This window comes from Callospermophilus lateralis, chromosome 10, assembly GCF_048772815.1.
Source record: "Callospermophilus lateralis isolate mCalLat2 chromosome 10, mCalLat2.hap1, whole genome shotgun sequence".
Taxonomy (NCBI): domain Eukaryota; kingdom Metazoa; phylum Chordata; class Mammalia; order Rodentia; family Sciuridae; genus Callospermophilus; species Callospermophilus lateralis.
Genome location: NC_135314.1, coordinates 2,522,351 through 2,547,848, shown reverse-complemented (window position 1 = coordinate 2,547,848; position 25,498 = coordinate 2,522,351). Strand labels below are relative to the sequence as shown.

The 25,498-nt window shown below is 58.3% G+C and overlaps 1 protein-coding gene across 2 annotated transcripts; it reads right to left on the bottom strand.

Annotated features, from left to right (window-relative positions):
* Positions 1 to 14,269: 14,269 nt before the first annotated feature.
* Positions 14,270 to 24,835, bottom strand: Sik1 (salt inducible kinase 1). Of its 2 annotated transcripts, none has more exons than XM_077110399.1 (14): positions 24,729 to 24,835; positions 23,632 to 23,802; positions 23,063 to 23,179; positions 20,791 to 20,854; positions 20,466 to 20,627; positions 20,202 to 20,326; positions 19,992 to 20,115; positions 19,206 to 19,429; positions 18,785 to 18,934; positions 18,333 to 18,422; positions 18,007 to 18,223; positions 17,232 to 17,516; positions 16,700 to 16,931; positions 14,270 to 16,395 (listed from the first exon to the last, which is right to left on the bottom strand). In XM_077110399.1, the coding sequence occupies exons 2-14, from the start codon at positions 23,785 to 23,787 to the stop codon at positions 16,044 to 16,046; spliced, it is 2,298 nt and encodes a 765-aa protein (XP_076966514.1). In that variant the 5' UTR covers positions 23,788 to 23,802; positions 24,729 to 24,835; the 3' UTR covers positions 14,270 to 16,043. The 2 variants fall into 2 exon arrangements, with proteins under 2 accessions (XP_076966514.1, XP_076966515.1); XM_077110400.1 differs by having other exon boundaries at positions 18,333 to 18,398.
* Between the last annotated feature and the right edge of the window lie 663 nt (positions 24,836 to 25,498).

The window sequence follows — 25,498 nt, the reverse complement described above, 5'->3', positions numbered from 1 at the left end:
CTGGCCGTGGGGCGGCTCTGCACCTGCAGGCCAGCTCTCAGGCTGAGCTGCTCTGCAGGGGGTGCTCTGGGGGCACGGGCGTGGGGGCATCTGAGCACAGCCAGACCCTGGTTACAACACGTCATTGCCTCTCAGGACCAAGGCCCCTCCCACCCACTGGCCGCGTCCTCATGAGAACTGCTGATGAGCGGCCTCCCTGGGACCAGGACAGAGGCAGCCTCTCTGCAGAGTGGGACCCCACCCCCATTGCTGGAATCAGGACAGTGCAGTGAGGACCACTCCCAGCCACCCCCGGGAGGCTCAGCAGGGCCCACATGTGCCCAGGGTTCTGATGGGGGGTGGGGACCCTGCTGGCCCCGTCTGCCACCTCCTTGTCCTGGGTCCTGGAGCTCTGCCCTGGACGAGCCCCACCAGTTCAGGGAAAGTCATTTTCCTCGCAGAGTGATCCTATGTCCCTTCTTCCAGTGGGCAGGCCCCCGGCCCTCTGCCCCGTACAGGCCCTTCTCTGGGCCCAGCAGCAGTGACAGGCTGGCACATGAGGCTTGGGCCAGCCTGGTGACAGGGACACAGGAGGTCTGTGAAATTGACCTTTCTCAACACAAAGTCAGGAAGAACCACTGACCCCAGAGTGGGGGAGACGCGGAAAGGGCCGTGTGGCGGGCCTCCAGCATGGCTGTGGGGGCCACCACGGCCTTCCCCTCAGGCCCCCGCCAAGGCCCCTGAGCTACAGCTGCCTGCCAGCCCCTGGGTGCCCCAGTGGACAGACCCAGCAGGTGGGACTTGGAGTGGGGAGGAGCAGGTAGGCCTCAGTCCCATGGAGAACAGCAAGGGGCTTCCCCAGACACACGCCCAGGGGATGGCCTGGAACTGCTGGGGGGGGGAGGCTGGGGGAGAGCGGGGAGGCTGGGGGTGAAGGCTCTGTGGCCCAGGAGGCTGGGGGTGGCTCAGGAGGCTGGAGGAAAGGGGCCCGTGGCCCAGGAGGCTGGGGGATGGGGGGCTCGTGGCCCAGGAGGCTGGGGAGGATGGGGGCTCGTGGCCCAGGAGGCTGGGGGATGGGGGGCTCGTGGCCCAGGAGGCTGGGGGGGTAGGGGGCTCGTGGCCCAGGAGGCTGGGGGTGGGGGGCTTGTGGCTTAGGAGGATGGGGGATAGGGGGCTCCATGGCTCAGGAGGCTGGGGGTGGGGGGCTCCGTGGCTCAGGAGGATGGGGGATAGGGGGCTCTGTGGCTCAGGAGGCTGGGGGATGGGGAATTCCATGGCTCAGGAGGCTGGGGGTGGGGGGGCTCCGTGGCTCAGGAGGATGGGGGATGGGGAATTCCATGGCTCAGGAGGCTGGGGGTGGTGGGGCTCTGTGGCTCAGGAGGATGGGGGATGGGGGGCTCCGTGGCCCAGGAGGCTGGGGGATGGGGAATTCCATGGCTCAGGAGGCTGGGGGTGGGGGGCTCCATGGCTCAGGAGGCTGGGGGTGGGGGGCTCCATGGCTCAGGAGGCTGGGGGTGGAGGCTTCTTGGCTCAGGAGGCTGGGGAGTGGGAAGCTCTGTGGCTCAGGAGGCTGGGAAATGGGGGGCTCTGTGACTCAGGAGGCTGAGGGATGGGGGCTCCGTAGCTCAGGAGGCTGGGAGATGGGCTCCATGGCTCAGGATCCTGAAGGCTGGGGCCCCCGTGGCTCGGGATCAGAGTGACGCACATGATCATGCACCTCTACATCCCCTGCCACAGCCCTATACCCACCTGCTGGGGACTCACTGGCTCTGGATGTAGCTGCCCACCTCCTGCCCTGCTAGGCCCCTCATGTGGTTGAGTGGGCATGTCCTCTGCAGGCCCCCACCTCCACCCTGCCCTCCTGGGCTGCCTCCGCGGCCCCCTCTCTGGGACTGGTCCTCCAGTAGATCTCTCCCGCTTCTAGGCCTGCCCCGTCCCTGCCCTGGCAGGAGTGGCCCTGCTCACCGGGGCCCCTGGCCTGGTGGCCCCTGGCCTAGAATCAGGCTGCAGCTCCAGCAGGGCCCGAGTCTCAGCCTGGGGACTTCTCAGAAAGGACCTGTTTCCAGGAGTGGGGCTGGGGCTTCCCAGGCAGCCAACTATTTACCCAGCCGCAGGAGAGTACGAAGAGGCTCTTCAGCTGACCGGGTGAAGCAGGGACAGACTGCGTGGCCTCCACGTGGGTCAGCCTTTGCTGGCCCACGCAGCGCAGCCCTGCCCCTGCCCGGAAAAGCACTCAGTGGCACTTCCTGCTGCCTAGCCAGGACCCCTGCCGGTGACGGGACAGGTCTGATCTCTGTGCATGGTGGTCCCTTCTGAGGCTGTGGGACGAGGACCCTCTGGCACCCCGCAAGAGGAGGAAGCAGATGTGGGAGGAAAGGAGGTCGGGCAGTGGCTGGTCCGTGTCCATGACCTGGAGCCCCCACACAGCTCCAGGCTCCCCACCAGCTGTCCACCTGCTGAGAAGGGCGGGTTTTAGATGTTCTTCTCCAGGCAGAAACACCGGCCCTGGTTGGAGGAGAGTCTCTCCTCTTTACAAGCCAGGACCCTGGGGCAGGGTGTGGGCAGGAGAGCAGAGGACATCACTGAGCCCCAGAAACCAGAAAGGGGGCTGCGGCCACGGGGTCCGGGGCTGCCGGCGTTCTTCACCAGCAGACCGCGGGCCCGTGCCGGGGGTCCTTGGTTCTTCGTGGTGGGAACTTGCTGTTTGGGTCTCTGAGGGGTTCTCTGGCTGGTGAATCAAATTGCCACAAACTGAGCCTAAGACCCAGGAGTCCGCTCTCTCAGCGCTGGGGACAGAAGTCTGACCCAGGGTGTTGGAGGACTGCGCTCTCTCCGGGTTCCAGGAGACAGCCCTTCTTGGTCCAGTACCTGCTTTCCAGCTTCCACCACCCAGGGGGCCCTCTGCTTGCAGTGGCCCGGCTCCAAGTCCCTGCCCCCGCGCCACACGGCCTCCTGATTGCACATGCCCATCCTCCTGCAGGGACCCGTCATGTTGGACTCGGGGATCCACCCTGCTGGGCCATGTGGCCTCCTCTGAACTCACCGAGTCACAGAGGGGCCGACCCAGGACCTGCCCCACCCCCTCCCATTCTGCCCACTGCTGCTGACCGGAGCGGGCACAGCAGGACCAGGTTTCCCTCCTTCTGACGGGTGGCATTGCTGAGGTGCGGCCCTTCCTCCAGTAGGACCTGGCTTGGGACTTTATTCACAAAGGTAGCTCCAGCTGCCCCCGTAAGCTTTCCTGGGGTCCCCTCCCCCACCAACCTCGTGACCGTCCCTGTGCCCCTGGTGGCCACCTCACCTATGATCTGCACGTGGCTCTTGGCCCCAGGCTTGCAGGTGCTCTGCGCAGGGCAGAGTATCATGTGCCCCCTAACACCAGTTGCCACCCCAGCAGGGCCAGGGACCGCGGGCCCTCTGAGTTCTGAGTGGTGGGTGGCACGCCATGCCCGTGAGAGGCAGTATCACCACCTGACTCAGACAGGTGCCACTACTGGGCCGCCCTGCCTATTTCAGGAAAATTAATCACACCTGGTGCTGAGAGGGAGCTTAGGCCCAGTCTCCTGAACTGCCAGCCTTCAGCCTGCCTGCAACCCAGGCCCGGAGAGGGTGGGCAGTGCCCAGGAGCCCCAGGTGTCTGTGGGGCTCCCAGGGTGGTGACCAGCAGGACACCAGGCCCTCCCCTCCCTTCACCCTGGAGCTGGAACTGCAGCCTCTACTTAGGGAGGCCCCTTGTCAGCCAGGTACCAAGGGGCCTGGTTGGGGCTGGCAGGAGGACATGCTGGCCCTGGGATGGCCTTGGGAGGCTCCAAACCTCACAGGCTGATGGTCACCACACATGGGGCAGGCTGCTCTCTGCCCATCTGGTCCTGCCCAACCTGCCTTTCTTTCTCCCACTTGTCTTGAGGGTTGTGTGAGATGGGAACCGGCTCTGGGACCCCCGGGTTGAAGCAGCAGCTCTTTGCCCAGGTGTGTCCACTCCACACTCTGCTGGGCCTGCCCTGCCGTGTCCTGGGCCACACGGGCACCTGCTGCTGTTATTCCCTGGCAGGCAGAAGAAATGGGCTCAGAGCTGTCCTGCCGCTCACCAGCCTCCGCCCTAGCCAGGGGCTCTGGAAGCCCGCGTGGACAGGCAGAATCCTGCGGGAAGCTGGCCGCCTCCGTGCCAGGCCCAGGACTTGTGGGAACATGAACCCCCTCATCCTGGCCAAGCCTTTTTCTGTATCCATCAACAGAGGCAGTTGCTTTAGTTAGTGGTTTTCAAGTTTTTATCGTCATCCTTATAAAAACAAACATACAACCATCATTCCACAAAACACAGTCCAAGATGTGAAGCCCACAGCCCACCCCAGGAGTCCCAAAGCTCATTGAAAATGAAATAGAAAATCTGAACAGCTCGGAATAGAAGTCTATGCCAAAAAGTAGAGTTGGGAGTTTAAACAAAGTAGCTTGAGCCCCACAGGCCTTCAGTGACGACTCCATCAACAGCAACTCTGCATGAATAGTAAGCCGAAATCAGTTTGTATGTTGAAGTTCTATGGAAATGCGAAGGACTTAGGAATGCAAAACTAACTCAGAGAACAATGGTGCAGACCCAGATTTCTTAGACAAAATACAAAAAATAACTAAACAAAAATAAAATGATGTTAGAATTCACAAAGTTCATAGTTAAATTTATTGAAATCTTCAACTCTTCAAGTGAAAGGCAAGTCAGAGTGAGAGACGCTGTGGATATCTGCTTGTGCCCACGGTCAGACATCCTCTGCGAAGCGCTGAAAGGACTCCTGCCGATCAGGCACACGAATCAAACTGCCCGACTGAAGGTTAACAAGGGCCAGCTGTGGCTCCGTGTCAGGGCACGTGCTCAGCACATATGAGGCCTGGGAGTGATCCCAGCATGACGCACGCAGAACTAGTAATAAATCTAAATCACTTGGAGAGCAGAGTGGCTAACAGCCCGTTAGAGGATGCTAAAGATCAGTATCCAAAAAAAACTAAACACACACACAGTAAACTACCACTGCCGACCATGCGGACGGCTGCAGCGAAAAACAAGGGCGATCCACAGTGGGTGAGGATGTGGGACCAGTGGAGCCTGGTGGGCCACCTGGAGGACAGCCGAGCAGCTGTGTCATCACCTGCGATCCGGAGGCTGCAGTTGAGAAGGGAACCCGCCCACACGGGGACTTGCAGGCAGGTATTCATGGCAGCATCAAAAACAGCCCCAAGCTGGAAGCAACCCAGATGCCCATCACCAGGGGAATGGATAAACAAACCAGGGCACACCCTCACACACTGGGCCACAGGAGGGGAGGGGCAGGACCGTGGACCTCCACCCCGTGGGGCCGCGTGAAAGAAGCCACAGAGCATGCGCGGCCTGCTGCTCTGGTAGGGAGCTCTAGAAACACAACCAGCCCACAGCGACAGGAAGCAGGTCCCCAGTGCTAAGGGCAAAGGGGGCGCCCTGGGACAGAAATGCTCCACGTGCCGGCTGGGACGGCAGGCTGCGGGCGTGTGGGTCCATCGGTGTCAAAACTCCTTGGACTTCACACTTAGAGCAGGGCGTTGGGTCGCGGCTCGGCTGGGCCTTGGTGGAACTGCTCTGCCCTGGGGATCCTTCTCTGCAGATCTGCCCCTTCTGGGGCCTTGGTCATCACACCCCCACCTGGAACAGGGTTCTGAGCCTTCCCCCCTCCTGAAGGCTGCAAGCGGACACGGGGAGGTCCCGTTCCACCCCCACAGAGCTGTCAGAGTCGCAGCAGAAGGGCCCCTGCTCCGGCTGCACGAGCATCTTTAGGTCCTTTTGGCTTTCACAGGAATCACATTCAAAGACATCAAGTGGTGACCACTCAGTGGACTGAGATGCAAGCAGCCCGGGAGAGCAGCGCAGTGCCCCTCCCTCCACCCGCTCTGCCCTGCCGCGGCCCTGCTGGTTTCTGGTCTCTCTTCCCAGCGCTGACAGGAGCCCGAGAACAGAGCTGCCCGTGGGCCCTCAGAGAATCCTCCCCTGAGGATCAAAGGTCCAGTCCCAGCAGGGCTGTGCCCCTCAGGCCCTGGCCGCCCGCCCACACACCTGCTGCCTCTCTGGGACATCACCAGGCCACACTTCTGCTCCCTTCAAGCCCGTTCCTCTAAGTCCGGTTCAGTTCCTGCCCGCGCGTACCCTCCTGGAACTCCCTCTCCCTGTCCAGTGACCCTGTGCTGGGACACACAAGAAGCCAGCCCACTCCTGGGGACATTGTTGCTAGATGCCCAGGATGGCTCCTTCCTGAAAGCAAGGCCCATGGTGAGACCAGGCTGTGGCCCAGCAAGGAGTGTCCTGTCCTGGCCGACAGAACGGAGCTGCTGCGTGACAAGAGGGGCCGGCTCGCTCCGCAGGAGGCCCGAGGGTGGCAGGCCTGGTGCGGCTGGTCAGCTGACAGCTCTCCTTCCCTTGCAAATATTCTGTGCCATTCATACTGGTGGTGACACTCGGGGACACCACTGTATTTACTGAGTGCTCAATGCCTGCTAGGCACTGTGCCAAGCCTCCCATAGGTGGGTCGGCACAGGGCTCCCATCACCCTAAGGCGTAGACACCATGGTGGTGGGTGTCATCTTGAAAACACCCCAGTCATGTCATCTGCCCGGGTCACAGGATAGAAGGACGCACATGGGGACGCAGACCCCAGTGTGTGACCGCACAGGCCCTGTCCCTGGCCACGACAAAGCTTCATGGGCTGGGCCATAGACACAGGGAGGCATAAGCAGCCAGTTGCTTGGCAGCAGGGCCTGCTCCGGGCTATCCCTGGACCTTTGCCACAGGATTAGAGAAGGAAAACTCAGAACCCCAGCGCCCCGCTGCTCACAAGCACAGGCATGCCGTCAGGGTGTGCCCAAACACGGCTGGGCTCGGCCAGGCCCCGGCAGGAGCCAACCCATCCCCAGTGTGAACGCCTTGAGAAATGCCCTGGGAAGGGCACAGCATGCTGCAGAAATGTCGTCTGGGCAAGACCTGGGCGGGGTGCACCAGGGACCCTCCTGCTCCCCGGCCCTGGAGACTCCTCCTCATCCGAGGGCAAGGGAACCAGCAGGCTGTCCAGGGCAGAGCTGGAGGGCCCTAAGCAGCGTCTGGGAGCTCCCTAAGTGGGCCCAGCTGTCACCCAAGAAGCCAAGGAGCCTCATCGTCACCATGCACATCACAACTTCTAGAAGGACCCATGAGGGTCCTAGCAAGGACTCATTAAGAGGCCACCACACAGGGGACTGTTCTCAGTGCCACCGGGCATAACGAGAATCACTTGTCTGCCGGAGAGTGACCATCTATCGGGGAAATGAGACACATACTCGTCACACCATCATTCAGCATGACAAGAATATGAAGGCCAGATGCCGCGAGAGGTCCAAAGACAAGGTCTTCCTGAGACTGCCTGGTTTCCAAAGTGTGTCACCAATAAAGAATGGACTCTCCTTGGCTCCATCCATCCTCAGACAGCAGAAGCCATGGGACGTCCAGGGAGCTGGGCCCCTCCCCTGAGCCATGACCGTGGAGAGCAGGGATTGGAACCCTGGTTTCTGATTCCCTTCAGGCTGCCTTGGCCCTGGGAGCTGACTGTGGAAAGTGCAGGTCGCCATGCCCCGGTGCCATGGTAACACCAGCCCTAGGTGGCTGTGTGTGAGGGCGCAGGCCTCTGACAGTCAGAAGCTTGGATTCCGACGCCCCTGGGAGTTGTCCCAGGGGTAGAGGATTCCAGGCCTAACAAGATGACCTCGAGGTCTTGCAAGTTTCTCTGCGTCCTTCAGACTGCCCGCTTTGCTGAAGCTTTCTCACAAATAACCTTCTGACGACAAAACCTGTATAATACACGTGCTGAGCGAGCTCTGTGTCCGTCAAGCCTCACCAGGGCTTGGCCACCCCTGGGTCCAGCGTCTTCTCTCCATGTGTCTCTGTGTGTTTCTTGGTCCTCCATCACCCCTGGGGTCCTGAACCAGCGGCCGTGCTGGTTGCAGCAGTTAGGGCCCAAACAGGGACTGGATCCAGGGCTACTTCTTCATTGGATTCAGATGGAGGACCCTCTGAAGGCAGGCCTCGGTCAAAGACGAGGAGCACACGTTTCCAGCCAGGTGTCAGACACGGGAAAGCCGGATCCAGAGACAGGGCTCTCCATGTCGCCACTTCCAAGTCATGCTTAAGTCACACGCAGCCCGTAGAGAAGGCGCAGCTGTCCCCGGGTTTAGGATTTGTTACTGAAACCTGTCCTCGGCCCCTGAGGAGGGAACAGTAGATACAGAGACGTGGGGAAACTTGTGAAGAGCTACATGCTAGGTGTGCAGCTGAGGACCGGGAGAGGCACCCGCAGCGCCACCCCCTTCACGGTCATTGGTACGAGATGGTCTCGACCCATCGTAGAAGGTGGGGAATGGTAGGCTCCTGACATGATTCCTGGCTTCCCAAAATGCCAGGAAGATTGTGAACATCCAACACGTCCTCTGCCAACTGCAGCGTTCCTCCCCGCAGGGCCCTTACCTTCTGAGAAGGAACAGGACCTGGAGGAGGACGCTGCCCCAGAGAGCCGCGCAGGGGACGGGAGAGCATCGCAGAGAAGACTTGGGGGAGGAGTGTGGGAGGGAGGGAGCTGGCTCACACCTTCGCTAGCCTGATTATGACTGTTTCTGATCCCGTGTCTCAACCCACACCCAACACAAAATTAGAAGCACCCGGGTCCCAATGTTATCCCCACCACATCAGGGTCTTGGGCAGCAAGGGCAGCTGGGGCAGACACTGGAAGTGTGTGGTCAGCCCATTGGATCACATGCACCCATTTCTTTTAAAACCTTTAGGAACTAAGTTGCCTGCTCCGTGTGGTCCCACGGCTCTTCCTGCGCAGGGCCTGTGGGAGACTCTTGCCAAGGAAGACTTTCCACCTCGTGACCGGATCACCTAGCCAAAGCTTGTGTATCAGGGTGATGGTTTGATGTGGACATTTAAGTGGATGGAGCTTAGTGCAGAACAGGTTGAGAGGGTGGTGACACTTGGGGACACCACTGTATTGACGGAATGCTCAATGCCTGCAACCCTTTCCTTTTCAGTGTTTGAGCAGTTTAATTGAAGGATGTATAATTCATCCACAAAATTTACAAATTAGAACTTATGTTTTACAAACTCTTACTGGTTTTCAAAAGTTACTGGGAGATATTAACTGGTTAAGGCCTCGCTTACAATTGTCCACTGCAGGTTTGAGCCCTTTATTTGACATCTTATGTGCAGATCCCTCTCCAGTCTCAGTAGCTCACTCCAGAAGCAAGGGCTGCCCTCGAGACTGCACAACTGAGCAGGATTAATTGACAGGCGCCTGTACATGCGTTAGTCCTTCCTACTTCTCACACCCCCCAACCCTCAGGAGTTATCCAACGGCTCCACCTTGCTCTCCTCCAAAATCTTTAACCCCATTTCCTGATTTCGTTGCTCAGCTTATTATTAAAGTCAGAAGTCGAGTTTGACCATTGGTGGGAGCTGAGCCCTTTCGCTGTGGTGCCCTTTTCAGGTCAATGACAATGTGGCTTGGGCCATCCTCTCATACTCAGCAGGTGGCTGTGCTAATTTTCCTGGCCAAGTGGAAAATTACTTTCCTGGTAATAAGGTTGCTGGGTTTGCTACTAGAACTTCATTCATTTTTCCAAAAATCCTGTGTCCAGCCAATAGCTGATGCAGTTACAGTATTTAGTCACAGCTCCAGTGCATGTGAGGCTAGTCACCATAGCCTTGCTCATACAAGCCCTTATACCGCTGCACAGCGAGCAGAGCTTCAAGCTCTGTTTGTGCCCTAATGCACTTTGCCAATGAAGTTCATACCACAGGACAGTGCCTACGGTAGGAGTTGCTGTGCACATTGGAACAACCACTATTGGGTGGCCTACAGAAAGCTCTCTGTGGCGGCAGTACCCCTGTTTCACTGGACACATCGAGCTCACGTCACGCTCCCAGGCCCTTCAGAGGCTGCTGGTCTGTGCAGCCTGTCGGCGGTGGTCTCTGCAGGCCTGGGCTCAGTCCTCTCACACAGCATGTCATCAAAATGCTCTCGGCCTACGCAGGGAATTCCACATCACCCGAGAACAAGCCAAGTTCTTTGCCAATGTCCTCATTGTGTCGTACACACTCCAGTCTTACCCACTGGAGCTAATCCCCGAGTCTTCAACCAAACCGGTTGTGGCAGATGGATGTGACTCGTACCCCTGAATCTGAACGAACTGTGTTGTGTGCACTTTACTATCAATAGTTGTTCTCACTTCGTTTTTGCCACCACTCGAACAGGACAAAATACACATGAAGTCATCGCTCCCTGTTTAGGTGCTCTGGAGTCCTGGGCTGTCTACAAATTAAAACCAATGATGCTTCAGCCTATACCAGTTCTTCTTTTCACACTTTTGTGATCAATACCATCTTGATCACCAACTGGTATTTCTAATAATCCTCAAGGCCAGGCCATCGTAGAGTGGGCTCACTTACCCCTTACGTTACAACTGCAAAACAAAAAGGGGAGACAGAGCCCCACAGAGTCCTTGGAAACGTGCTCTTTCTTGTAGATTTTTTGAATTGCAACCCTGAGGGTCCTGCTGCAGTTGAAGGCCATGACTCCCGCTGCCGTGGGCTTCCAGGCCTGGACTGCTGGAGAGACTCACAACAGGGCAGTGGAAGGGACCAGATCCAGGGGTAATGTGGGGGAGAGGCCACGCTGTGTCTTCCCAGAAGGTGCCGTTCTCCCCGTCTGGGTACCTGAGCCTGCTGTTGGTCACCACCGTGGAGGATCCGCAGCCACAGTTCACCCAACTGAAGCCCACGCTGACGTGTTGGCCCCGACTTCCACCAGGAACGGGATGCAAGGAAGAAGAGGAGGGGCGCGAAGAAGGCTCCGCGACCCAGAATGCCTAAAGCCAACTGCGGACGACTCAAGAGCCTGATGCAGCCGCTGAACAGGGCCACCACAGGGAGGTCACCCAGTGTGCAGCCACCACGTCTGTGGCTGAGCTGGCTTCTGTGAGCTGTCAGGTGGGTGGGGTCACGGGAAACGTCCGGACTCTGTGGACAGGAGAATCCGCTCCAGTACTGACCTGGGGCACACGCCGTGGGAGTTTTCAGATAAATCTGTCACCCCTGTTCACACAACTGGGCTTAGTTATACTGGTCACACTGGGGAACGGCCTATATGTTGGTCCTCAGTGAAAAGACTGGCTGTTTAAAATCGGCCCAAGAGATGAAGATAGTATATGGGGGACCCAGTAGCCATTGTCACTGGCCTCTGGGACTTAAAAAAGTATTTCCAGACAATTAGAAAAATGGGACTTCCCAAGGACATAGCTGTCTCCCGTGGGGCATCCACCAATACCTCGTTGCCCTAATGACACTACAATAGAATGGGTGCCACACGATGTCCCTGGCAGGAGTGGATTTATTCTAGATTGGTCTCATAGACTTGATAAGAGACCCCCACACTGAAATCATAACTCCTGGAGGTTTGTTAGTGCGACTCTGCCCCTCAGCGATGGTGGCGTACGGAAAGCGCTGTGGTGTGTGACCGCTGCCTCGGACCTCATCATATACCCCAGAACCACCAAGCAGCACCCAGGACGAGAGCTGTGACGTGGCTCCCTGCTTGGTCTGCAGGCCTGTGTACAGTCTCCTTATGTTTTGATTTCTGGGAATATAAAAGTAAACAGGGCAGAAGACAAAGACTACGTGACTTGTCAAAGTTGCCATCTGGCTGACTGCACTCCAGGTGTACTAAAGGACAGGGAGTGCTTGTGCTTGCCAACCCTCCTTTGTTACGATCCCAGCTAACACCTCAGAGCCCTGGTATCTGATGCTGGGGTTCAGGCCCCACAACGGATGCCTATCCAGCTGAATAGACACTGGTGCACTCCTGCCTCGTGGTATTTGGGATAGTCACTTTAGTATCTGTGTTGGCCTCTGCCATGACGTCCACTGTAGCCTTAGCTACAAGAATGCAAAATGCTCACTTTCTTAATGATTTGGCTCAGAACACTTCAAAAGCCCCACAGAACCAGGTAAACATTGATGACAAGATAGAAACTAAGTTAAATGTCCTGGAAGCCACAGTCATAAATACAGCAAATGAACGTGCTGCTCTTGAATTCAAGCAGTGGCTTCATTGTCACGCTGACTACAGATATGCTTGTGCTACAGCAGTGGGCTTGGGAGAACACTAAGAATCACTCCATGGGCATTTGGTGAAAAGTAATGACAGTTCAGTCTCCGTGACCCTCATCATCACATTCAAGATATTCAAGAGAGCGAGAATGATCTTGTGGATCCCGCATGGCTTGCTAAACAAATACTTCATGACTTAAATGGTTTTAATCCTTAGAATATACGTTACAACACAGTAGGGTACATTTTTGGAATTCTGTGTTTGCTACTGATATTCTTTTGTGTTATAACAGTAAGATGCTACATCTACCAAAAGAAACCCACCCACTCCAAACAATAGCTCATCACTTGCATCTAAAAAATAAAAAAGGAGATGTGGAGAGCAGTGACTTGAACCCCGGTCTCTGATTCCTTTGTGGCTGCCTTTGCACTGGGAGCTGACTGTGCGAAAGCACAGGTCACGATGCCCCAGTTGCTACAGTAATGCTGGCCATAGGTGGATACATGCAAAGACATACGGCCCTAGCAATCAGAACCTTGGATTTGGACGCCAACTCCCAGGGGTAGAGGATTCCAGGCCTAACAAGATGACCTCGAGGTCTTGCAAGTTTCGCTGCGTCCTTCAGACTTCCCGCTTTGCTAAAGCCTTCTCACAAACAACCTTCTGACGACAAAACCTGTATAATACACGTGCTGAGTGAGCTCTGTGTCCATCAAGCCTCGCCAGGGCTTGGCCACCCACGGGCCCTAGCTTTTTCTCTGTGTGTCTGTTTGTCTTAATCCCCCATCACCCCTTGGGTTCCTGAATTGAGGCCATGCTGGTCATGGCACAGGACAAGGCTCTTGAGAGTGCAGGCTGCTTTGGGCCCCTTGGCTGCTCCAGCCTGGGTCCCTGTGCACAGTGGGGCACAAGTGAGAACCCGGGGGCTTGGCCTGGGTTTTCTAGCTCTCCTGGAGGGTGTGGTTGGCTTGGCCTTCCTGTCCCCACGGGGCCTCGTGATGGTTAAGGCAGTAGTAGCCACAGCCGGGGAGTGGAAACATGCTCACTCCGCCCCTAAGGGTGTCCCACAAACCACCAAGACTCCTCAGGACACAGGGAGGCCCCCACCTCTCACACCAGTCCTGCTGCCAAAGGCCCACTGCAGGGCCACTGAGGGCTGGGATGGCCTTGGAAGTAGCACTCCTTGGGCAAAAGCCCCACATGCTGAGGCACTCTGGCCTTCCTGGCAGGTTCTATCCCCAACAGTGGCCGGCCTTTGCCTTCCCCCCTCCTGGCTCTTTGTGGACACTATTGTCCATGCACTGGGCATCTCCCCTTGAAGATCCCTTTTAGTTTTGGTATACAGATTGAACCCAGGGGTGTTTAGCCACTAAGCCATATCCCCAGCCTTTTAAATTTTTTTTAAAATTTTGAGACCAGGCTCATTAAGTCCTTAGGGCCTCCCTAAGTTGTTGAGGCTGGCTTTGAACTTGCAATCCTCCTGCCTCGGCCTCGTGAGCCATGGGGATGGTGTGCCATAACACTTAGACATCTCTGTGGATTTGACTCTGTGTACTGCAGCCAGCAACCTGCTTAGGAAACTTTCTGAGACCCTGCTCTCCATTCTTTGGGTATAGACCAAAAGAGGAGCTGACGGGTCACTGGGGAGCCCCGTCATTCTGTGAGTTGCTGTGTGGTGTCCCCAGGGGCCTTCCCACCAGCCAGCACAGGGCTGTGATATGAGGGCCCTACTGTGTGTGAAGCTGAAATTATTCTGCAAGGAACCGAGCCTCTGTGAGTGTCCGTCCACCTCTGCCCTGTTGCTGGGAGGAGCCAAGGCTCTGAGACTAGGCTGTGGTTTCTCTGCTTCTGCCCAATACTGACCTATGAGTGCCTCCAAGAGCGTCCTGGGGAGGGAAGGCCCACTGAGGAGACCTGCTGAGACCTCAGTGACCTGGGGGCCGGCGGCTGGCGAGGCTGGAGGAGCCCTCATCGCTGGGCCACCCGCCACTGTTCCTGGGGGGCTTTGGTCTGCCTGGCAAGACTGGGGCCGCGCTGGCGTCACGGCCTCTCTGGTTCCAACGTCAGTGAGCTGGAGGCTGAGGCCACGGCCTCTTGTTGAGGTGCCTGGAAAAGCAAGCTCCCAGAGACGAGCGGGAGAGGAGTCAAGGGTCCCCCAAATATTTTATTTAAATATTAAATTAAAAAAAATATGTCAACTAATCATTTGGCATACGTTTATCATGTTAACAAAAGAAATAAAACAATTCAGTTATGGTAAAAAACACAACGATTATATACATCTCCGTCAGATCACGTAGTGTCTTAAATAGGCTACCCACTACAGTCTGGGACAGCGCTGTCTGGAAACTAGGAAACAGCGCACGCCCAGGACAGAAGTGAAGACGCGACTCCATCGTCCTCCAGGGGGTCTGCAGCATAAGAAAACCAAAATCCGCCATGAAAGTAAAGTGCTTGTCCTTGCTTCAGAGAACACAGCGGCAGGAGGCCTTGGGTGGGTGGCCTGCCCGGGAGCAGAGGCCGGGGTGCAGCCCGCTGGGCCAGGTGCAGGCAGGCGAGGCCCTGGTGCTCTCTCAGCAGCCTGGCACCAGGTCTGCGCCCCAAGGACAGTCCTCCACAGTCACTGAAAGAGCCACAGCAAGTGGTGGCAGCAGCAGACACAGGCAGGGAGACAGGCCACACCGCACATGGGGCGCACCAGTTCCGTGACCCTCAAGTAGCTTGGTCAATCTTTGGCTTTTGAAAACCCCCACTTTCCCCTTCAGGATGACCTCCGACCTCCGTAATACTGCGGCCGTGCACCCAGCAAGGCACCTGGTCAGGGAGGGAAACTCACAGAGCAGGGAGCGGTTTCCTGTCCCAGGGAGCTTCTGGCTGGCTGGGTGGCCACCTGTCAGGCCAGGCCACTCCTCTGCCAGCTCCAGCCGCGGCCCCTTCCTCAACACAACCTGGTGCTGGGGGTGCTTCTCAACGTGCCCGGGAGAGGTTCAAACAGGAACACAAAAGTGTAGTACAAAATATAGAAAATAATAGTGTCTATTTGTCCCTATTTATATACATATACAGTATCTGCTTTAAAAAGAAAGCTTTACAAACACTGACCTAAGCTTCCCATTTCACTCTCCGTGAACAAAAGCCAGATGACCAGCGCTGGGCCAGAGCTGGCGCCAGGGGCAGAGGCAGCAGGCGGCCCCGCGCCCGCCTCCCACGCCCGACACCGCCCAGCGTCCCCAGTCAGGTGTTGCTGTTGGACCCTGATAATGAAATGCATAAAAACTCGGTAATTAGCAGCAGAAACGAGATGCGCAGCAGGAAGAAACTGAGGCTTCCTCGCAGTGCCTGGGGCTCTGGGCCAAGTCGCGCCCCCCAGCTCCTCCTCGGCGCTCCCCCAGAGGACCCCGCAGCACTGCCTTGAGAAGCGTGCGGGTGACACCCCTCTGAGGGAAGGAGGGCAGTCCCCCGGCTCTGGTTCGGGGAGAGGACCCACCACCTGGCGGTCCTCAGGAGGACTCTTCTACATGGATGCAGAAGCAGCAAGTTCACAGTTTTCGTTACAGCATAAATGTTTCAAGAGGTGAGAACTAGAACTAAAGCCAACAGGTCACCATGAGCATGCGCGGGGCAGGGCATGCTGTCACCGCCAGGGAGGGCAGCCAGGCCCCACCCTCGCCCCGCCCCCCACGACACTCACTCCTCGATTATTATTTTTCTTCAAGAAGTTTCCAGTCCCTACTCAAAGTTGAGGTCACTCAGTGCAAGAAAAAAACATAATAATAAAACAAAAAATAACCTAAAAAGCCCATACACCTAACGTATTGCTTGTTTTGCTTCTAAAAAGTTCTTGGCTCTGAGTCCAAAATGTCTTCACATACTCTGAAATTATTGCTTGGAAAAGTCAGTGGGCACAGTGGGGCCACCTCACTGCACCAGGACAAATGTCCCCCGCTGGCCAGAGGTCAGGTCCTCCATCTCGCAATCCCCCTGTGGCAGCCCAGCAGGGTCGCAGCCTGGGGCCAGCCGAGAGAGGCATGGTGGCAGGGACCCCGTGGGGAGGACGGCTGGGCCAGCGCTGATGTGCAGGTGGGCATCCAGAAGCCGTGCAGCTGACATCACGGGGGACACACCAGCCTGGAAGAGGGGGGCGGGCAGCAGCGGGAGCCCCGACACAAGGGGGCTGTCGCAGGGGGCGAGCACATAGGAGGTGGGGGGCAGCGGGGGTGCCTGCTGGCAGCTGGGCAGGGCAGTCGGGTGATGCTGTAACTGGAGCAGCCTGGGGGACAGAGAACAGGGAGGCGACAGGTCACCCTACCAGCTCTGCTCAGAGGCTCTCAGGTGTCTGCACTGCCCAGGTTGGTCCTGCCCGCCCTGCGCAGCTGCTGGCTAGGTGGCCGAGGCCCGCAGAGCTGTGTAGGACAAGCTCTGAGCCATGTTCTCACCGAGCTTCTGTTCACCTCTCAGAGAGGCCCATGACAGGCCGGCTCCAGTCCCTGCTGCCCTCCACCCACTCACGAGTAACCAGCTGACCCCTGCCTGCCCCCTTCCCAGGAAGTGCCTGGGGCCTGGGAGCGGCCTACCTCTGCTGCTGCAGCACCTCCTCCAGCAGGCTTCTGCCCTCCCGGCCACTGGTGCCACTGCCCTGCAGACCCGGGCTCTGGGTGGGGGCGTGCAGAGTGCTCAGGCCGCCCCGGGAGGCCCGGCTGGAGGAGGACTGGCACACCTGGCGGGCCAGCCCCTTGATCTTGTTCAGCCCCAGGAACCCCTTGGTCCTCGCATTCTTCCTCAGCTGCTGCCGGAAGGCCTTGAGCCCTGGGGAGAAGCAGCACAGGGATGAGGGCTGGCTCCCGGCTCCGGCGTCCCAACCCGGGAAGGGGCAGGACGAGCGCCTGGCTGCTGTGGCGTCCTACAGGGAGGCAGAAGTCCCCGCTCCCCTCCCTGAGGTTGGGGCGGGCTGGACCCCACCTGGGCAGCAGCTGCACGGACGCTCCAGGGAGGATGGGCACCAGCAGCACTGGGACCCACAGGCTCCCGGGCCCACCAAGGGCAGAGGTGTCCACTAGGGACAGAGTGTTCCCGAAAAGGAGGAAGTGCACATGGAGGGTGCCTCACCTTGAGTCAGTGAGGTGTCTGATGCCCTCCGTCCCTCCTGGAAACTGACCGGGAGCAGCACTGCTCTGCCCAGGCCACCCTGAGCCTGCAGCATGGGGGTGGCAGACTGTGCCCCCAGGAAGGGCGAAGCTAGTCTGACTGGGGAGCAGGGGCCCAGAAGCCCCTGGGTGGCCAGGCGACTGCCAAGCCCGACGGGACTTTCGCTTGTGGAGAAGGTCAGACAGCTGTCGGAGCTGGTTCCTTCTGAGGCAGTGGCCGCGCTGGAGGAAGAGGAGACGACTATACCTGCAGGCAGAGTAGGTGTTGATGAGCGCAGGACAACCTGTCTCTCTAGGCCACGGACAGAGGCACTGATTGCTAAGGCCAAGGGACAGGCCCCTGGCACTTGCCCCTGGTGAGGAAAGTCAGCTGGCCCTTCCCAGCTGTACCCTCGCCTGGGCAGGAAAAGGGTGTCCACTGATGGCTCCAGAGCCCCGGAGCCCAGGGACCTCACAGGCAAGCCTGTGGGTACAAGTACAGGTGGACAGGCTATCAAGAGGCTCAGACCCCAAAACAGGGAGGCCTGGGCCAAGTACCTGCCCTCCCGGCACCCGGGGCAGCCCCTCCACCAAATGAGCATGCACACTGACTCCAGTCACCAGGGCCTGGGAGTTAAAGCCAACAGCAAATCCTGAGGACTATGATCGATGGCGGATACCAGGCAAAAAGGTCTGTTCTCAGCAAGGCTGGGGTGGCCTAAGCCCTAACCCATGCACCAGGTCCTCAGGGCACTTACAGGGAGGGGTGATTGGGGAGAAGTGGGTGGAGACCTCAGCCAGTGTGTGCCTCCGGCCTGTGCTGCCAGGCAGGGGCTCCCGAGCCTCCTGCTCCTCCTCCAGACCAGGACCCAGCCTGGCTTCCTCGCTGATGGCCGTGTCCAGAAGGCTGCTGGGGGAGACGGGGCGGTGCTGGAACACTCCATTGCAGTTGACATCCACTGGGAAGAACAAGGGCTGCAGGGAGGGAGACCAGTGACCGACTGGGCTCTGTGAGCACAGGCGGGGGAGCACGTCCTCTAGGAAGGGTGCCACCTGCCCGGGCATGGCTGTGGGCACTACACACCTGCAGGGAGCTCTGGAGGTCACAGTCCATCTCAGCCTGCAGGACAGACTGCGCCAAGGCCTGGGGCTGTGGGCACAACAGGGAGGACACCTGGGGTCAACACAAGAGAAAGACCAAGTTCGCACTGAGACTGGGACACACAGATGCTAGACGCTAAATGGCTCAGGACACACCCTCCTCTCCAAGGTCACATGAACGTGCAGGTGACCAGGGGCAAGTGCCAAGATGCCAGCACCAGGGCCAAGCAGGAAGCAAGTGGCTGCTGGGCAGTCCCAGTGGAGCAGCCCGCACCTCGTCACTTCCGGGCAGCGTGGCCTGCCGCCTAACTTGGGAGAGCCAGCGGGCAGGGGGCTCTGAGTTTCATCCCCATGGCCCAAGCAACGGATCCACACTAGAGGACGCCATCCAGGCAAAGGGCCAAGAGCAAGGCTTGGGAAGGAGTCCTCCCTCACCTCACAGCTGCTGAGGTCTGAGCTTCGGGGCCGGGGCGGCCTGGCAGGCCCGGGGCGGGCCGACGGCTGTGTGCTCCGGTACTCCTTGAGGCGCTCCAGCAGGAGGTAGTAAATGGCAGCAAAGTGGTTGTAGCTGCTATTCTGTAGTGACTGGGGCAGAGGAGGCTGGGGTCAGGCGTGGCTGGCACTCACTCGGGCCTGGAGCTGCATCTTGGGCCCCTGTGCTGGCTGCTGGGATCCCCTACCAGGCTATTCCCAGGTAATTCCTGGGTGGCGCAGACTATCTCTACACTAAGCTGCACCCACAGGAATTCCAGAGCTGAGAGCCCGTCTCTACACTCCACGTCTCTACTCCGCTGCTCCCAGGCCGTCTCTACACACAGGGTAAGTCAGTGGCCGTCAGGGTAGGTGGTGTGCTCACCTCCACGGTCCTCTGCCGGTCAATGCCAAGGGCCTGCATGATGCCCAGCACCTGCTCATTGTAGTCACCCAGGTTGGAGGTGTAGCTGTGCACAGAGAAGGTGGGGTCAGCCTGCTGAAGAAGGGAGGGGTCGGCCTGCATCCACCGGTGCTGCCAGATCTGTGCGATGGTGATGCGCTTGGCGGGGTCCACCACCAGCATGCGACGGATCAACGTCTCGCAGTCTGGGGGAGAGGAGGACGCACCCTGAATGCTGGGGACCAGGCTGTGCACCCATTCTCACCGTGCACGGTGACAGTCCTAACAAAGGCTGGACCCTGGGCCCACACTTGCCCCCAAGGAGACCGGGGCTCTGGAAAAGGCACACTTTGGTCCCTCAAAACATCCCCAGGAAGAACCAGACCCCCATCTTGGTGTAACACACTAGGGCAGCAAAGGGTCAGACACGTGAGAGAAACAGAAGAGCACGTGCACAGGGGCCTGAGAACTGGGCAGAGGCCAGCACCCCAGCCTGGCCCTGGGGAGACTGCAGACACAGACTCTTGAGAGACAGTCTGAGGGAGGGCCCAGCCTGGACCCAACCTGGCCATAAGTAGGACACTAAGGAGGCACCCATGGGTCAGGTTTCTCTTGCGTCCAGTCATCTGAGCCGGATTCAAGGACGTGACAGTGGACTCAGTAGAAAGCCCAGCAGCCACGCAGGAGACCCACACCCCTGCTTCTCTCCACAGCCATCACCCGCTCACCCACCTTGAGCTACAGCAGGCCGGCTCTGTGGCCACCCACCTTGAGACATAAAGAAGGGGATGCGGAACCGGCCCTCCAGCACTCGCTGCCTCAGCGTTGGAAGGTTGGGCCCATCAAAAGGGAGAGAGCCACAGACGAGGACATACAGCACGACACCAAGGCTCTGTGAATGACCAACAGCAGTGTCAGTGCCCAGCAGGCTGCCAGACGTGGCCTTGAGCTGCAGGGTCCACACTCACAGGCTCTTACCCAGATATCCAGCTGGGGGCCTTCGTACTCCTTCCCCTCAAAGACTTCAGGGGCTGCGTATGGTGGGCTCCCACACCATGTGGACAGAGGCTCTCCCGGGTTGTAGAAATTCCCAAATCCAAAGTCTGCAAGGCAAAGAAACAGATGATGGACGTCAGCCTAGAAACAGCAGGAGCTGCAGTTTCAAAGTGGACTTAGAAAGCTGGAGACCTCCCTCATGGCCTCCTCACCCAGCAGCTGTCCCCTGGACGCAGCCCCCCTCACCGGCCAACTTGATGTCCATGTTGCTGTCCAGCAGCAAGTTCTCCGTCTTGAGGTCACGGTGGACGATGTGGTGGTTGTGGCAGTACTCCACCGCCGACAGAATCTGCCGGAACTTCTTCCGCGCCTCGTTCTCACTCAGGTGTCCATTGGAAGTTAAATAGTCTACAGGACGAGGAAATGCAGCTGTGTCCCGAGATGCACAGCGTGGCTGCCCTCGGGGATGGGAGGCACAGGGTCCAAGGACGAGTGGACCCAACCACATGGGCAGGTCCTGCCAAGTGAGCACACTTGGCTCCAGTGGGTATTAAAAACAAGTGAGGCTTACCAAACATTTCTCCATTTTTTGCAAATTCAGTAACAATGTAAAGCATATCCTTTGTTTCCATAACCTAAAACAAAACAGAAAAAGACCTAACATTAACCCAAGAAAAGAAGGGGTACAAATAATCCACCTGAACCCGTACATCTTTACTTCTACAGGATGAGCACAATCAGAAGGGAAAAGAAGAAGCCCCTGCAGTAAAGAACCCACAGGGGCTTCCTCCCCACAGTGACCCGGAGCACCTGTCCGCGACCTGATGCCCTAATGTCTCTGCATCCTCCGATGTCACCTACTAACTCAGGCTGCCCTAAGTACTTCCCAGGACTTTGGGGGTCACTGCACTTGGTCTGGACCCCTAACACGTGACAAGTGATTCAAGTCAGGAGCCAGAGCAGACTGAAGGGTGGCTGACACTCCAGTCCTGCTTGCTTCCCTAAGGAACACGGTCCTGCCATCAAGCTGCAGGGAGCCGCACTGGTCCACAGTGGATTGTCGGCATTGCTGGGGGCAACAGTCAGTATCAATATACACCTTGAAAGTTCATTATCCACAGGGAACTTTGTGTTACCTAAAAAAAAAAGGACTTTAAACCTAACTAAGAACAAGGCAAAATTCAAATCTTTTGTATTGAAAGAAAACAAACTCAGGCCTGTGTGTGTTTGAACATATTTTAGAGGAAGAGAGTCAATATTCTTATGAGGAAAAAAAATTGGGGGGGTTCAAAATACAGTTATTCCTTTAAAAAGACACTTATAGACAACTGCTTGGATCCAGAAATCTAATAAGAAAAGTATCATTAAAATTCTAGCTAAATTGTCCAGCCAGGGTTTAACTGCCCCACCCCTGTGTGGAGTAGACCGCACAGCTCATTCTCTCTCCATTAAAAAAAAAGAGGAGGAGAAGGAAGAAGATTCCAGAATCCCTTTAACTTTTTAAAAACTTGATGGAAAGGATGAAGCAGCTGGGCAGGTTCCAGGCCCGGGCAGCTGCTCACACGGCAGACACTACTGTCAAGACCAAAGGACTGCGCGTCCTCGCTGCCCCCCCACCCAGACAGCCATCAGTCACTGTGGCAACAGCAAGCACCTCCAGAAAAGACCTCTGGCATCGACGGCACGGGCAACAGACTTCCTTCACTGAGCCAACTCCACCCAGGGGACAAAGTGGAAGAGCAGGGACACAGGAAGGACTGACGTCGTGAGTCAGCTCTTCACAAAGTCAGAAGCCACAGCAGCTGGGCGGGCACACTTTCCAGGCACCAACATCCGTGGCCCTGGAGGAGACTTCTTATCTCCAAGCACAACTTAAACGTGACGACCAAATGAGCACACGGCCCTGAGCTCTGTGCTTAAAGACACGGGGGGACACTGTCCCTGCACGAGAAGCACAAGCTCCAACAACACGAGTCCAGGAGCCAGGGTGGGGGTGCACTTAGATCACACTCTCCTACCACAGCGCACGCAGCCTGCCAGCCGTGCACACCTGTCTCCCACAATCACCTGATTCACACAGCTCCACCCGAGTCTCTAAGAGGAATTTACAGTCAACACGAGCAGATGAAGTAGTGACTACCTGCAAAGCCTTCACTTCTCTGCAAAGCAGAAGTGACTTCATCCTAGCAAAAGTGGTCATTATCACCAGGAGGTACAAGAAGGAGACTGCTTTGCTGTCCTAACTACCTACTTGTTTCCCAAAGATATGATCAATGTATTAATTTTAATAATAAGAACAAAAATAAAGTCAAAAAACAGACCAACAGATGGTCACAGTAAGTCATGTTCCTAACAGGTAGCAAGTGGCAAGTGTCTGTGACCAAAGAATCTCCCTGTGCAAAGAAGAGTTAAACAGGAAGAGGAGTGCTCACTGGCGCCCTTGCAAAGGTGAGTTCATGAAAACTGGTAAGAACAGCTCTTTTAAAGTTTAATAATCGTGTGCAAAGGTAGAAGTTTCTAGTTGTACTCAAATTTGTCCTTCTGAACCAAGTCCAGGACCTGCATCAACACTACAGAAGTGGTTCTCAAAGTGAAGCCACTTAAACAACAGACCTCTGTGCATTTAAACTGGAGAAAGTTTTGATACTAGATAAAAATTTTAATGAAACAAATCTCCAATTATCATCCAAAATCAAGAAAATAGTTGCAAATACATATGCAGATCTTATAAAAATCACAACCAGCTCACTGTCTCCCACACACACTCAGAAAAGGGGCACCTTTCAGAAACCCCAGGCACTGGTTGGCAAGGACTACCTGGGCAGGGAAGGCAGGGGACTCACCTGGTAAAGCTTGATGATGTGGGGGTGATTCAAGAGCTTCATGAGCTGGACTTCACGGTAGATTTTCTCCAAATTGCTTGAATCTAATCTTGTTTTATCTATTATTTTTATTGCAACCTGCATATTTTAAAAAGGAAAAGGATATTAGAAAAACAAACCACTTATCCACATTTTTATGTTTCATTTTTTGCAAGTTAATTTTGCAAACACTTTATATCTCCCAAAAAGTTGGGGAAAATTAACCAAAGGAACCACTGATATTTAAAGAAATCAAAGTTAAATGTCTCAAGTGAATGAGGCCAGCTGAGCTCTGAATCCAGGAACCACTCCTCCCCTGACTGTGTGCTCATGGTTTTTCTTTTTGTTTTGTCTTGAGTTTGGTTATTATTCTCATTGCTATTCTTTAAAATTTGTACAAATTATATATAAACGTATCACAGGACTTTTATTCTTTACCAGACCAGAGCGTTAACAATGACTGACAATGACTGACAATCAACCCAGCAGGCGGTGGATCAGCCCGGGGTCTGGGTCGGGCTCCCTGTCCTCCCCGCGGCGCCCCTGCGCACCTGCGTTTTGGTGACTCGATGCCGCGCCAGCTTCACCACTGCAAAATTGCCTTTGCCCAGCGTCCGCTCCACATCGTAAAAGCCCACGCGGAGGGGTTTCTGCTGGCCCTGGTCGGCGCCCGCCGGGGCCGCACTGAACTCGGACATGATCACCATGGCTCCGGGCCGCACCTGCAGACCAGCGAGGGGCGAGCTCAGCGCGGTCGCCGGCCCAGGCTGCGCACGCCCCAGCCCGCCGCCCGCGGTCGGCTCCACTCCAGCTTCCGGACCCTCTTCGGCCACTCGGCCGAGCTCTGCTCGGACACTACCCGCCCGCAGTCGGCTCCACCGGGACCTCTATTCCCCTTGGGACTTGAGGACCCGCTCCCACACCTGTCGCTCCGGGTCGCCTCCGGTCTAGTAGCCCCGGATCGCATTAGCTCCGCGGGGCGACAGGACCCGCCTCCGCCGCCCGCGGTAGGCTCCACCTGATCCCAAGACCCCGTGAGCCCCGCAGGCAGTGCAGAACCGCCAGCCCCCGCCGTCGAACCGGTTCCATCCCGCCTCGGGACCCCGATCTCCGGGGGTGTGCGGACCCGCTCCCCCCCAACACCGCCGCCTGCGGACACCGCCGCCGGCGGTCGGGGTTCCTTTGACTCAGAGACTCCTGTGCCCCCCGCGCCGTGCAGAGCCGCTCCTCTCTGCCCTCCACCGCCCGCGGTCGGCTCCATTCCGGCTCCAGGACCCCGAACCCCCCGGCCGTGCAGACTCGCTCCTCTCCGTGCCCGCCGCCCGCGGTCGGCTCCATCCCGACTCCAGGACCCCGATCCACGCGATCCGCGCAGTGAGTGCGGACCCGCTCCTCGCCAAACCCCGCAGCCCACGGTCGGCTCCATCCCGATCCCGGGACCCTACCCCGCAGCCGTGCGGACCGGTTCCTCGCCGCCCGCGGCCGGCTCCATCCGATCCAGAGACCCCCGACCCCCGCGGCCGTGCGGACCCGCTGCTCCGCGCCCCACACAATGGGGAGCCGGGGGCTGCGCGCCCGCCCGAGCCCCCCGCGCGCTCCTGCAGGGCCTCCAGCGGCGGCCGCAAGCCCGAGCCCCGCCGCCGCTCACCTCCGCCGCCGCCCGCGCGCCCCGACCCGGACGCCGCCGTCCCCGCTGCCCCGCCGCCCGCTCGGCTGCTCGCGCTACTCGGGCGCCTGCCGCTCGCGCCGCCGCTGCTGCCGCCGCCCGGGCCGCGCCGCATGTCAGCGCCGAGGCGCCCGCTGGCCGCACGCGGCGGCCGCCCCGCCCCGGCCCGCCCGCCGCCCCGCCCCGGCCGGCCCGCCGGCCGCCACAGCCCATTGACGTCGCTTTGACGCCAGAGCGACGCGCGGCCCCGCGCCAGGCGGAGGGAGCGGAGATCGGGCGGTTGCCAAGAGACGGGCGGCGCTGACGCGCGCCGGAGAGGCCGTCGCCCTGGCGACCGGGGCGGTGACGTCAGGGGCGCCGGCCGCCCGAGCCGCCCGCGCCGCCGCCGGCGCGCCCCCTGCCGGGCACCCGGGGCCCTGCGCGCGGCCCTCTGGCCCTGCTGCGGGAAGCACCGCCCGCGCCCCCGCCAGCGCCCGCCGCGGGGACCCGCGAACCCCGACCCCCGCCCGGGTCCTCGCGCCCCGCTAGAGGGGACGGCTCCTGGGCGCCGCCGCAGCTCCCCAAACGCGAATGGCCCGGCCAGCGTCGGCGCTGACCCCCTGCTCCCGGGGTCCGCGCCGTGGGGCACGGCCGTCCCGGAATCCGCGGGACGGCGGGCCGGGGAGCTGCGGGCGGCGCGCGGGAGGGTGGGCGGGGGCCGGGCGCAGCGCGAACCCCCTCCCCGCCCGGAGAGGCGGCCAGCTGCCCCCACT

Excerpts from the sequence above, each read along its gene's own strand:
- Sik1 (XM_077110399.1), bottom strand. The coding sequence starts at position 23,787 with ATGGTGATCATGTCCGAGTTCAGTGCGGCCCCGGCGGGCGCCGACCAG. Across the intron at positions 20,855-23,062 it reads ACATCATCAAGCTTTACCAG|GTTATGGAAACAAAGGATAT; the intron begins GTGAGTCCCCTG and ends GTTTTGTTTTAG. Across the intron at positions 18,423-18,784 it reads CAGACCTCAGCAGCTGTGAG|GTGTCCTCCCTGTTGTGCCC; the intron begins GTGAGGGAGGAC and ends TGTTGACCCCAG.